Source organism: Odocoileus virginianus, chromosome 2, assembly GCF_023699985.2.
Source record: "Odocoileus virginianus isolate 20LAN1187 ecotype Illinois chromosome 2, Ovbor_1.2, whole genome shotgun sequence".
Classification (NCBI taxonomy): domain Eukaryota; kingdom Metazoa; phylum Chordata; class Mammalia; order Artiodactyla; family Cervidae; genus Odocoileus; species Odocoileus virginianus.
Window position 1 is genome coordinate 14,003,679 of NC_069675.1, and position 14,464 is coordinate 14,018,142.

At 42.5% G+C, this 14,464-nt stretch overlaps 1 protein-coding gene across 1 annotated transcript in view; it reads right to left on the reverse strand.

The window, feature by feature from the left end:
* Positions 1–4,428: 4,428 nt before the first annotated feature.
* The window catches only part of SRD5A2 (steroid 5 alpha-reductase 2), a 48,534-nt gene continuing 38,498 nt past the window's right edge, over positions 4,429–14,464 (reverse strand). The window contains exons 4-5 of the mRNA XM_070473067.1: positions 12,062–12,212; positions 4,429–6,359 (exon numbers count right to left, since the gene is read on the reverse strand). Of these exons, the coding sequence (XP_070329168.1) occupies positions 6,293–6,359; positions 12,062–12,212 (218 nt within the window). The 3' untranslated portion in view covers positions 4,429–6,292. The remainder of the gene's footprint in view (positions 6,360–12,061; positions 12,213–14,464) is intronic.

Genomic DNA, 14,464 nt, shown 5'->3' on the forward strand with positions numbered 1-14,464 from the left:
ACATGAGCTTGGGTAAGCTCCGGGAGTTGGTGATGAACAGGGAGGCCGGGCATGCTGCAGTCTATGGGGTCCCAAAGAGTCAGACATGACTGAGCGACTGAACTGAACTTTGAGATACAAAAGATTTCGATTCTGATAAAGTTCAGGTGCCAATCTTCTCTATTATTCCTTGTGCTTTTGGTATCATATCTAAGAAATCACTGCCTAATCCAACATCATAAAGATTTATTCCTGTGTTTGCGTCTATGGGTTTTATAATTTAATCTCTTACATTTAGCTTTATGATTCACTTTGAGTTAATTTTTGTTTGTTTTACAAGGTAAGGAGTCAGATCCCTTCTCCTACATGTAAATATCCAGTTTTCTCAGTATAAATTTCCTTAATGCATGAAAAATTTGCTGTGATGTGTCTTCAGCAATCACCAGGCATCTGGATTTTCCTTACAGTTCTTACAGGCTAAAGCAAGATAATGAATCTATCAAGACAGATTTGTTACAGGGCAGAACAAATCTGCTTTTACCTAACTTATTTCTATGGCTTTTAGGATGGAGGAGAGTGCATTAGAACAACTGACAAATGTGGTGGTGTTTCAGCTACATTAGGCTCTGCTGTAATCCTGCTGGTTGCCAAGTTGGGGGATGGAGAGTTAGAGCATTCCTGGCACCTACAAATTTCAGAGTAGGAATGCATCCTATGTCAGGGAAGAGTAGACTTCAATTGCATTTGAGAAGACCAGATAAGGATTAGATAGAGCCCGTAGAGTCCAAATGACTACTGTATAGAAGGCTACAAGACTTGTTTTCTTCTTTTACATTTTTCTATCTCAAATTTTCAATAAAATATGTTGAGAGTTTTGCCCATATTTAAAGTTCGTCTCTAGTTTCATAATGGACATAGTGAGGGCTCAGTTGATGTGACAGGCCCTCCGAACCCTTCTCAGGCTCCCCGCAAATACCATCTCACTATCTGCTATTTTTCCCTTCTGTTTTTTTCCTTTGTTTTCATTTCTTCTACTTTTCCTGCGTTATTTGGGGATTAAGGGTTAACTTTTTTTGTGACTGCTTTTCATTTTTTCTATTAGTTTATTATTTATATCTCTTTGCTAAATTGTTGCCCTAGAGTTTGTACAATATGTATCTTTAACTTAACACAGTTTACATTTATGTCTATCCCTCTATAGTGTAGAATCTGACATTAAATTATTAATTAACAAAATGAATTAATAGATTAATGAATTAATAAAATTTAATTCATTTTTATGGTACTTGCTTTCTAGCCCGTGCTGAAAAATGCACCGCAAAAGGATCATCTTCCTCGGGGCCTCTGACGTAAAGGAAAACGAAGCTGGTGCAGAAGGGAAGCCTGCCCACTCTTGTCCCTCTGGCTGCTCTCCTCTCCCCACACTGGTCTCCCAGAACTTGGATGCTGCCACGCGCTTCTCGGAACAGTTCCTTCACCTCTTTCTGACAAGTGACACTGCTCCGTGGACTTAAAACCATCTTTATGAGGTGAGCGGACAGAAATACAATTAAACTATTTATCTCGAGGCACAGCCATATGGCTTATGTTTTAAGGAACTCAGCTTCTTCCCTTATAAAAAAAGGAGCTCTTAAAAAAAAAAAGCTCTGAGAAGGGCTTACTTTCTCTCTCAGAGGGAATTTTTTTCCCCTGGGAAGATAAGGCAAGGATCTGGCTGATACAGACCTGGACACCAGGGAAAGGAAGAAACCATTCTGTCAGAAGGCCCCGCTCCCAAGGCCATTTGCCCCACTTCCCTGCCAACCATCCCCCACTTCCTCCCGACTCCTCCCAAGGAAACCCTACCTTCCCCCGCTTTCTCTCTCTGTTCTCCCCTCCTCCCAGCCAGCCTGCCAGGTGGAGAGGATAATGGAAATCCTTCACCTGGACTCTGACCACACTGAGCAAAGCCAAGCCCTGTACCCACGAAGGTTAGGACAAAAGGCATTAACATGGTATATAGTACATACTCTGACCTTTTCCCAAAGAGTATTTCACTCGTCCAGACCCTAAGGTGTGGTTAGTAGGAAGAAACAGGACATGATACAAATGACACAGAACCTTTTAAGATCACAGCTCAGTGGACTTAGAGAGAAAAAGAGCGAATCTCTTGTTTAGAAATTAAATCCACTCAATGGCCACTAAATCATCCAAGCACCTACATGACTGTCTGGCACCATGCCTGTTTCATCATGGGAGAGTACAGATGCTATAAAACAATCAGCAGCCTTCTCTAGAAGGTTTTGCTTTATGTAAAGGTTTTGCTTTATGTATTGTTAACCTGCGTATTTGCCATGCCTGGACCTCAGCCCACAGCCTAGTAGATAATAAAAAAGCTGGGCAAAAAAGGAAATGACTCCTCACAGATCCATCCCTTCACAAGCCGTGTTTTCGTCCTTGCTTCTTGGCGAGTTGTCATGAAGTTACCACGAAAAGTCAAGACAGCTATTGCAAAACTGCAGGACAGTAAAATCATAGATATATTAACTGGTTTTTGAAAGAGTTTAAACCACCTAAATCACTATTTATTCACAAACTTTTCATTAGCAGTGTTTTCTCCTCCTGAACAAGGCAGAACCAATGCTGCTTCTTATGAAGGTAAGTCTTAGGGAGCTGGGAGAGTTGTGACATTTGCTGAACACACGTGTCCTCTCTCCTGCACCTTCATTTTATCAAATAGGTTCAAGATAAGGACATCAGCTGGATCCTCCCCACAGAGTGAGGGGAACAGTTCCCCCCCAAAGCCCATAACAATCTGTGCATCTGAACTGTGGCACCGCAATTAAGCTCTGGCTATTTTTCTCCTGCAATACTTTTCAGAAATCCAAATGGCAGCCTGTAAAGGGCAAGAATCATGTCTAATTCAACACTATGTCCCCACCCCTCACCACTTTCATATCATAAGTATCAGTAAGTGATTGCTGAGTGTGTTCAGGCCTCAAATCCACACCTATCTAGGAGGGATCTGCTGGGTCTCTCTTATAAAAGCCTGCTGTGCTTAACGAAGAAAAGAAGAATTCTGACCCTTAAAGGGACAAGATAAGACCAGCTGTGCAACACCTTGGAAGGCATTTAACACTGGGTTTTAGTGTCTCCATCTATAACTGATGTCCTAAATGTCCTTTATCTCTTTAATTCAGAAAGCAAACAAAACATTGCAACACCTCCTATAGGTCAGTAGGAAAACATTCCCTCCGTGAACATTTCAGCAAGAGCAAGACGGAGTAGCTGATTAACTAAGCCAGTCATATTTTAGCCCCGATTTGAAAAGAAAAAACACTCCATCTAAAATAACCATATTTTTGTTGCACTTCAGTGTTAGGAGAAAAGGGAAATATGTTTAGGGATGAGCATACCTTCAGACTTTATTGTATTCCTTCTGCATGCATATCCTAGACCTAAACAGAGAAATCGAGTTAAAAACAGTAGTCCTAGAGCCCTGAGAATACTTCAGTTATCAAGAGAATATTTAAAATTACAGGAAGTTGGGACTTCCCTGGGGGTCCAGTGGTTAAGACTTCACCTCCCAATGCAGGTAGTGCTAGTTCAATTCCTGGTCAGGGAGCTAAGAGCCGACATGCCTTGCAGCCAAAAACCCAAAGCATGAGAAACAGTAACAACAACAGCAACAACAAAATCAGAGCATAAACTGGAAGCAATATTGTAATAAATTCAATAAATACTTTAAAAATGGCCCTCATCCAAAAAAATCTAAAAACAAATAAAATTATATGAAGTTTATTCTACCCTATATTTAAATTAAGAAAGTCCTTGATCATGATAAATTGTAATTATGAGTTTCTTAAATTTCAAACCTGTGAGTTAGACCTAAGTATAATAAAATCAGTTGTCCTAAACAAAATTCTAAAGAGCACCCTCTAGTGGCAAGAACCTGAAATTGCTGAACAGCAGTTTTCGTTCTGAGATTGCACACACTGAGCAAATAATAGCTACCATATATTGAGCATTTATTACAAATCACAGACTGGTCTGGGTATTATATATAGTAATAAGATAAAGGATTTCATAAAGGCAGTTTTAAGTGTTGCAGAGAGAACTGGAAGTCATTTCACAGAGGCCAACCTACACCTTAAGACTGATTTCACTGAGCGTGGTTTCCCCACTCCCCGCTGTATTCCTGAACACCTGGAGGGGCATCCAGCCTTAGTACATTCTCCTGCACCTTTATTGCACCTGCCTGATGCAATAAGCTGTGGTTGACAAGCTCTATAAGTCATATTTCTCTTTTATTTTCAGCTCAGGGCCCTGAATTTCAAGTTGGCAAAATAGAAAGGAAGAAAGAAAGAAAGGAAAAAAGGAAGGAAGAAAGGAAGCAGCACTCAGGGAACACAAACAAACAAAAACACACAGAATAAAAGGGAACAAACACAGCTCAACACCTTATGAAAATATTTATAAGTTTGGGGATCTTTTAATTCAAAAAAATTACTTATCCATAATTCAAGAGTCATTTAAACAGAAAAACATGTGTATAAATGATTACAATTTGTATTTTTCAGTCATATACATCTTCAGATCTTTTGGGTGTCCTATGTATTTTATCTAGTGAATTTCTGCACTTCGCACTACATATGATGAAACTGGTGCTCACTTCTCAAAGAGATTTGCTAGAGATTACCAATGCTGGACACAAACCTAGACCTGCAAAGACAAATATCATCATGTATTCTGATTAGGAGGGTTCAGTCCCTTCCTTAGAGAGCCCAAAGTTTCAGCATCCACTTGAGGGTGACCCCCCCCCCCCCTCCACTGAGGTTGCAAATTCTGATGTCTACCAGCTGACCAGTCCCAGTTCTTGGCAGGCTCCACAGGCCCAGATTCTCCAATGTTCTAAAAGAAACTGGAAAATGAAGAAACCTCCTAATTTTTAAATTTTGGAAACTTTTAATGTAAAAAGAAAAATAAAACCAAACTATGTGTAAAACACTGTTGGGGCCAAACAAAGCAGATTGTCTGCCTAGAAGTGTCCCTCTGGTTGTGAATTCCAGCCTCGGCTCCCAGGACTTCTAAGGACTGAGGTTCAAGGCACCTCTAGGGGATTCCTTCTTGAACAGATCCTGAGGATTGTGGTGCAGAAACTCCAGAAGGGAAGAGATGCTGAGTGCTTCTGAGATGCTTCACCATCACTGTACACGTCTGGTCAAGGGAAACAGCATACACTCCAACTCGGTACTTTCCATTGTCTGACACTCTCATTATTTGGCTATTTCCACCATTTTCCAGGGCTTCCCTGGTGGCTCAGATGGTAAAGAATCTGCCTGCAATGCAGGAGACCTGGGTTCAATTCCTGGGTTGGGAAGATCCCCTGGAGAAGGGCATGGCAACCCACTCCAGTATTCTTGCCTGAAGAATCCCCATGGACAGAGGAGTCTGGTGGGCTATAGTCCATGGGGTCACAAAGATACAAACACGACTGAGCGACTAAGCACATACACACACCAGTTTCCAAAAACATGAGAGTTTGCAGTCTATATGTAAAATACTTTATCCCTCTGTGGTCAACCAGAGTCATCTTTTCTTCTTTGTGGTCATTAAAACCTGACCTTTGGTAAAATCCACACCAGTTATCTGTGTTAGCCTGTGTATGATATCTCTAATGGGGATTGTGAAATCTTCAGGAACACAGAGCCACTAAGACAATGCACAAATTTGAAATGGGGTCAATGTATTGTTGCATCTTCAGCAGAATGAAGAGAGGGCTCCTCTGCTCAAAGTCTACTTAATCATGTCACATCTTTCATAATTAACTAAGGAAAAGGAAGAGGTGAGTAGGTTTTCATTTGGGAGGAGAATTGCTCTGGGTCTGTGCAGCTTCAGAATTTAAATTGCTGCTAATTTGTATATGAGTCAAATGTGTACCTTTAATAAATTCTATAAGCAATGCCCTTAACTGAAATCTTTCTCGACTGCATAAAGTCTTAACACTGATATAGAGTAGGTATAAAGCCACATGTACTTGGGTCATTCAAAGGAAAAAACACATAGGGAAGTTTGCACTTTATAGGAGGAATAGCTAAGAAGCAGGTATCTCTGCATTAAAAGGTGGGGCCTTATTCTTCAACAGGAGAGCAGCACAGAGACCCCCAGGGGGTTGGGAGGAGATGCTAGGGGGGCCCATGCAGACTCCTCAGGCCAGCTGCCAGGACGCCACACTATTACACATACACAGTGGGACTTTAAAAGTTACAGGTTCAGCAGCTTGATGGTTTTCAACAGGATCATGGGAGATTTGTTCCCTTGTTCTTTGGTTTCTTTAAAAGATGAATGGAATGAGGGCTCTCCGAGACTTGGGGTAGTCATCAAACATCTTGAGGTAGAATCTAAAAGACAAAAGAGGAATAATTATAAATACAATCAAGCAGTGGTCAGTGGTTGAGGTTTGATCTGTTTGAAGTCCCTGTTAGAAATCAGCCTGCAGTTATTCGGGACCTGACTTTTCCAGGTGGCCATCTGTCTATCTTCTTCCTCCCTCCAGCATCCTATCTCTTGCAAAGGTTGAAGCTTCTCATGTTGGGAAAGAAAAAACGATAGCCAGAGACCGGCAGTAGTGGCTGTACCACATGATAAGCATACCTGATGCCACTGAGTTATATGTTTAATATGGTTAAAATGGGAAATTTTGTTATGTATATTTTACCCAGTAAAGAATATATAATAGCCAGAAAGAAGTACTCAGTGGATTCAACAGAGGCATACAGGAACCAGAGATCTCAAAGAGCATGGTCAAGGTTAACTCTAGAGAACTGGTCAGGTTCCCAGGCAAAATATCCCTTCACAAGGCCTGGGGGAATGCCAAAAGAAAAAAAAAGTTACCTTGTACTGTCTATTGAATTGTGTGTCCTCCAAAACATAGGCTGAGGTTCTAACTTCCAGTACCTGAGAAGGTGACCTTATTTTGAAAATAGGGTCATTGCAGATATAATTTATTAAGATAAGGTCATACTGGAGCAGGGTGGGCCCTTAATCCAATCTGACTGGTGTTCTCATGAGAAGGGAAAGAAGAGACACAGAGACAGACACACAGTGGGGGAAAGCCTTGTGAAGACAGAGGCAGGGATGACAGGGATGCAGCTACAAGCCACGAACACCAAGGAATGCCGGCCACTGCCAGAGGCTAGGAAGAGACGAGGAAGGATTCTTCCCTTCAGCCTTCAGAGAGAGTGTAGTCCTCCCACACTTTGATTTCAGACTTCTGCCTCCAGAACTGTGAGAGAATACATTTCGTTTCTTTAAGCCACTCAGTTCCTCTCTGGGCAGTCAAGGGAGACTAATACGTCTTGTAAAAATGGCTTTCTCTTTAAGTGACCAGGCTGTTCTCTTAACTAGGTGAAGCTGGTATCTTAAGTTATCGTTAAGTGGATACACTCTGTTCAAGTATCATGGTTTGAAAGGGCGGGCACACAGTGTTAATATGTCACAGGAGGTGGCTGGTTTTCCATGCAGTGATGTGGGGTCTGCTGAGCTGCCTTTCACAAACCCCAATGAGCCTTGTAAAAGTGACGTCCTCCAGCCTTCCCTCTGAAGCAGCCAACACAGCAGGACAGGGCCTCAGTTTGGATTTTGCTGTTGCACTAGCTAGAGCCCTCTGGTAGAACTGCTGCCTCCCCTGACCAGGCCCAGCACAGTCCACACTCATCAGTCGTCTACTGACTGCTGCCCTGTCCTTACCCCACTTCTCTGACTCTGGTGGGCAACAGGCCTACCTGAATGGGGGAGAATTGTTTCACTCACCCCCTTCCAGGCTGGGGACCCCACCGGGGCCCTTCTCTACCAAGCCCAGGAGAGGGTAGAAATGAGTCATGAGCAGAGCTGCTGTTTCATCCATTTCTAGAAGGTCTCTGCATAAATCCCATTCCAAGGAAGGGAGCCCATTCTTACTTAAGGCTTCAAGGCTATGAAATTGATCATTTGATCGTTAGCTGGACTAAAATGCTTATGCAGGAGCCTAAGAGTTTCCTTCAGAGTCCTGATTCCAAGCCCGTTCTCCCTTTGGGCATCCTCCCCACCCCCCTGCCCCACTATGTGTCCAGGAACAACAGGCTTTCTCTTTCCACTAGCCCCACTTCAGAAAAGGGATCTGAAACTTGTCTTTAAGGCCTAATAGCAATTTAGTGTGTATTTCTTTCCCTTTCAGAGATACTTAACTTTTTGTCCCCACCCTATCGCGGGTGCAGGGATTAGGAGGGAGGTGGAAGCTGATAAAACTTAAAGCTAGACAATAGTAGGTGAATGCTAAGTCTCTTCAGTCACGTCCAATTCTTTGCGACCCCGTGAACTATAGCCTGCCAGGCTCCTCTGTCCACGGGAGAAGGGTCTCTCTCCTGCAGTTCCCAGAATTCCCCAGGAGGTGGCCCAGCCCTGGAAGTGGCCCCCACACAGGTATCACGCAGAATGGCTGGCCTATCTTCCCAGGAGAAATAAACACAGAAAGAATGAAGAGACGGAACCAAAGCAAAAACAAAGCCCAGCTGTGGATGTGAGGGTGATGGAAGCAAAGCCCGATGCTGTAAAGAGCAACACTGCATAGGAACCTGAAATGTTAGGTCCATGAATCAAGGTAAATAGGAAGTGGTCAAACAGGAGATGGCAAGAGTGAACATCGACATTCCAGGAATCAGTGAACTAAAATGGACTGGAATGGGTGAATTTAATTCAGATGACCATTATATCTACTACTGTGAGCAAGTATCCCTTAGAAGAAACGGAGTAGCCCTCATAGACAACAAAAGAGTCTGAAATGCAGTTCTTGGGTACAATCTCAAAAACAACAGAATGATCTCTGTTAATATCCAAGGCAAACCATCCAGTATCACAGTAATCCAAGTCTATGCCCCAACAAGCAATGCTGAAGAAGTTGAACTTGAATGGTTCTATGAAGACCTACAAGACCTTCTAGAACTAACACCCAAAAAAAGATGTCCTTTTCATCATAGGGAACTGGCATGCAAAACTAGGAAGTCAAGAAATACCTGAAGTAACAGGCAAATTTGGCCTTGGACTACAAAATGAAGCAGGGCAAAGGCTAACAGAGTTTTGCCAATAGCAAACACCCTCTTCCAACACCACAAGAGAAAACTCTACACATGGACATCACCAGATGATCAATGCCAAAATCAGATTGATTGTATTCTTTGCAGCCAAAGATGGAGAAGCTCTATACAGTCAGCAAAAACAAGACCTGGAGCTGACTGTGGCTCAGATCATGAACCCCTTACTGAAAAATTCAGACTTAAATTGAAGAAAGTAGGGAAAACCACTGGACCATTCAGGTATGACCTCAATCAAATCCCTTATGATTATACAGTGGAAGTGACAAATAGATTAAAGGGATTAGATCTTATAGAAAGAGTGCCTGAAGAACTATGGATGGAGGTTTGTGACCATCCCCAAGAAAAAGAAATGCAAATAGGCAAAATGGTTGTCTGAGGAGGCTTTACAAATAGCTGAGAAAAGAAGAGAAGCTAAAGGCAAAGGAGAAAAGGAAAGATATACCCATCTGAATGCAGAGTTCCAAAGAATAGCAAGGAGAAAGCCTTCCTCAGTGATCAATGCAAAGAAATAGAGGAAAACAATAGAATGGGAATGACCAGAGATCTCTTCAAGAAAATTAGAGATACCAAGGGAACATTTCATGCAAAGATGGGCACAATAAAGGATAGAAACAGTATGGACCTCACAGAAGCAGAAGATATTAAGGAGAAATGGCAAGAACACATAGAAGAACTATACAAAAAAGATCTTCATGACCCAGATAATCACAATGGTGTGATCACTCACCTAGAGTCAGACATCCTGGAATGCAAAGTCAAGTGGGCCTTAGGAAGCATCACTACGAACAAACCTAGTGGAAGTGATGGAATTCCAGTTGAGCTATTTCAAATCCTGAAAGATGCTGCTGTGAAAGTGCTGCACTCAATACGCCAGCAAATTTGGGAAACTCAGCAGTGGCCACAGGACTGAAAAGGTCAGTTTTCATTCCAATCCCAAAGAAAGGCAATCCCAAGGAATGTTCAAACTATCACACAATTGCACTCATGTCACACGCTAGCAAAATAATGCTCAAATTCTCCAAGCCAGGCTTCAACAGAATGTGAAACGTGAACTTCCAGGTGTTCAAGCTGGATTTAGAAATGGCAAAGGAACCAGAGATCAAATTGCCAACATCTGTTGGATCATCAAAAAAGCAAGAGAGTTCCAGAAAAACATCTACTTCTGCTTTATTGACTATGCCAAAGCCTTTGACTGTGTGGATCACAACAACTGTGGAAATTTCTTCAAGAGATGGAAATACCAGACCACCTGACCTGCCTTCTGAGAAACCTGTGTGCAGGTCAAGAAGCAACAGTTAGAACTGGACATGGAACAACAGACTGGTTCCAAATCGGGGAAGAAGTACATATATTGTCACCCTGCTTATTTAACTGATGTGCAGAGTACACCATGTGAAATATCAGGCTGGACAAGGCACAAGCTGGAATCAAGACTGTCAGGAGAAATATCAATAACCTCAGATATGCAGTGATACCTCCTTTATGGCAGAAAGAGAACTAAAGAGCCTCTTGATGAAAGTGAAAGAGGAGAGTGAAAAAGTTGGCTTAAAACTCAACATTCAGAAAACTAAGATCATGGCATCCAGTCCCATCACTTCATGGCAAATAGATGGGGAAACAATGGAAAACAGTGAGAGACTTTGTTTTCTTGGGTTCCAAAATCACTGCAGATGGTGACTGTAGCCATAAAATTAAAAGATGCTTGCTCCTTGGGAGAAAAGCTATGACCAACCTAGACAACATATTAAAAAAGCAGAGACATTACTTTGTCAACAAAGGTCCGTCTAGTCAAAGCTATGGTTTTTCCAGTAGTCATGTATGGATGTGAGAGTTGGACTATAAAGAAATCTGAGAGCCAAAGAATTGATGCTTTTGAACTGTGGTGTTGGAGAAGCCTCTTGAGAGTCCTTTGGAATACAAGGAGATCCAATTAGTCAATCCTAAAATCCTGAATATTCATTGGAAGGGCTGATGTTGAAGCTGAAACTCCAATACTTTGGCCTGATGCGAAGAGCTGACTCATTGGAAAAGACCCTGATGGCTGGGAAAGATTGAAGGCAGGAGAAGGGGATGGCAGAGTATGAGATTGTTAGATGGCATCACCGACTCGATGGATGTGAGTTTGAGCAAGCTCCAGGAGCTGGTGATAGGGAAGCCTGGCGTGCTGCAGTTCATGAGGTCGCAAAGAGTCGGACATGACTGAGCAACTGAACTGAACTGAACTGATCTTCCCAGGAAGCCAGCAATGACCTGGGTTATGATCTACAGAAGGTGGGGACAGGGGAAGGAGGAGAGTTACCAGAATAAACCCTGGTATTATATAGATTCCAAGGAAAGAATTCTGGAGTTTCCAGGGCTCTGTGATTACCTGAACTGTTAGCACCAAACCTAGAATTAAAAATAGCAGCCACACTAGGTTCAGAGCTAGTGCTTTCCCCCACTGACTCTCCATCTGAACTGTGCCTCAGAGCTGCCTGGGAAGCTCTGGAAAGTGCGACCCGGGGTCCCACCCATGGAACACACTTGGAGAGTGTGGCCGAGATGAAGCGAAGCACACCTTGTACCTCCTGATTCTTACCTGTGGCCCACAGCCAAACAGCAGCCATTGCCAGATAAGCCTGATAGGAGGGCACAGAGCTTGTCCTCACGTGGACACTGAGTGCTTCTCTCTGGGAAGCCTTCTTCAACAAGCATGTGGCTTTGCAAGTCGCCTCAGTGCCACTGTCTATGTGGGATTGTTTTTGTTCATAGGAAGGAAAAAAGTGTCACTGCTGCCATCACCCAGCTAAATTCCAACTTCAGTGAAAATCTGAGATGTCAGAATTGACCTGTCTGGGTTACTGTGTCAACCTTACCTTGTTAAAAATAAATCTTTTAGGTTTCTAAAAGACCTAAAAGACTCCATGTTCTAAGAAAAGCCTGTTTGGGGAAGAAAGCTATGTGGATGAGGCCACCTTAATTGAAAAGTTTACCTATGATGATGAAAAGCTCGCAGCCCAAGGAAACAAAGTGAGAAAAATGCAAATGCAAGTGCTGGGAGGGACCAAGAGGCCAGGGCATAGCCGATCCATTCAATGATCTCACCAAGGAAATTGGCTCCAGAAACAAACGTGAACAAGCCACCTGCGTGTGGGAAGAATCAACAAGTCAGTCACCTGCGCTCCATTATTGCCATGTTAGAACCCCTCTGCTTTGTTCCAAAACACATAAGGGCACCTAGGTCAAATGTGGGGCTGGAGACCGCCTTCAGAGTCAGGGGAGTATGGTGGAATCCTCTTGGGGAGAAGTGAAAACAGTGTCAGCATCCTGTAGCCCTCAGAACATCCTGGAAGGATGAGCAGTGGCCTGAATCACTGGACGGGCTCCATCCGGATCTCCAGCAACTGCTGAACCCCTGGCTTGGGGCAGGAGGAGGATGAGGTGCAGGAGGTCGGCGCTTGTTTCATTCCGTTAAGTAACATTTCCAACCACCTCTGACCTCAGTCCTTCCCTGGGCAACCACAGTGCCTCAGCTCACAGCACATCCACCATCAAAATGAAACAACATACTACTGTGAAAATAATAAAAGCCTGAACTGATGTGAGCGGCAGTCCGATTCTGCTTTGGTGTTTGCCCTCCCACTCCTGCAAAGCAGTACACTCCGTTCAAGTTTAAGTTCAGAGTGGGAGCTGCAGGGTTTTTCCCTCCTGGAGACTGGTGAAGTCTGTTTCTATTGATCTTAAAGGTTTCCTTTTCTATCCAACCACTATTTCTGATCTCAAAACTGTATCTATAAATCAACATGTTTCTAATGATAGGAAATATATTTACATTCAATATTTCTGCCCCACACTAACCTGGGAAAGCTTCACCCAAAACAATTTTTCTTTCCATACTTATACAAAGAATATTTTGTTTTTAAACCATTATCTAAAATAACTTAATATTGGATTGGCCAAAAAGTTCATTCAGGTTTTTTGTAAGATGCTACAGAAAAATTCAAATGAACTTTTTGGCCAACCCAATAGTTGGAAACCAAACTTGACAATCTAGCTTTCAAGAATTTTCTCTGCTCTTCTCTATTTGTCTAGTTACTGTGTGAAGACTTAAAAAATAAAAAGCCCTTAAATTTATCTTCCTTAAGGATGATACTGCATCAGCGGTTCCTGGCCTGTAACTCCCCAGGCCTCAGGAGGAACTGCTGGCTGATTGCAAAGAGTCTATGAATAGTCTGTGAATATAGCAAATGGCATACTTCAACCTACAGTATGTTTTTGTTGGATGTAGATACTGAAAGGATGTTAGCCACATTCAAATTCATTTAAGTATTGCTGAATTCAAAGTTAGCTTTGTCATTGTTTTTTAATCATAAATTAATCAGTGGATATTAGTATGTGCTAACATTATGTTGTAATTCAGTAATTTTTAAATGTAAATAAAGGCTTGTGTTTACATCAAAAAGGGTAGGAGCCACTGACCTACACAAATATTCACCTAAAAAGTTGGAGAATGATTTGGGTGAATTCACTTCCACCTGCTTATGTGTCAACCTCACACCCTGGTTACTTGGGAACAGTTAGAACTTCAAATATTCTGCACCTTTATCTCTGAAAATGCACTTGTACTTGTAAGGCTTCCCATCCTAAGTTTTGATGAAGTAAATATGGTCCTCTACATCTTTAAGAACACTCAAGTGGCAGGAAGTAAACAAATGCTACCCCCTGACTACTCACTAGTTAAGTCTAGTGAGACTTCTTGAAGAGGACAAATGTGTTGGTCATGCATGATTTAGCTTTATTTGCTAACCTAGGAAGGATTGGCACTCTACATACAGATGATTGTTAATTTCTTGTGTCAACTTGACCGGGCCATGTGGTACCCAGATACTTCATTGATCATTATTTCTGGGTATGTCCATGACAGTGTCTGGATCAAATTAACATTTGAGCCAACAGACTGAGTAAAGCAGATTGTCTCCCCACCCCATGCCCAAACCCCAGATTGAAAGGCATCAATCCTCTGGAGGCTTGAACAGAACAAAAATCGACTGAGGGAGCATTTGTTCTCTGGTTTTGAGCTGAACATTGGTTTCTGACACTAAGACTGGAACTTACATGGAAGCTCTCCTAGTTCTCAGGCCTTGAGAACTGGAAATTACACCACCTCTTCTCTGGGGACTCCACCTTGTAGATGGCAGATTCTGGGATTTCTCAACCCCCACAGTCATGTGAGCCAATTCCTCATAATAAATCTCTTTATTTATCAGTTGTGTGTGTGTGTGTGTGTGTGTGTGTTCAGCCATGTCCAACTCTTTTGCAACCCCATGACTATAGCCCACCAGCGTCCTCTGTCCATGAGATTTTTCCAGGCAAGAATCCTGGAGTAGGTTGCCATT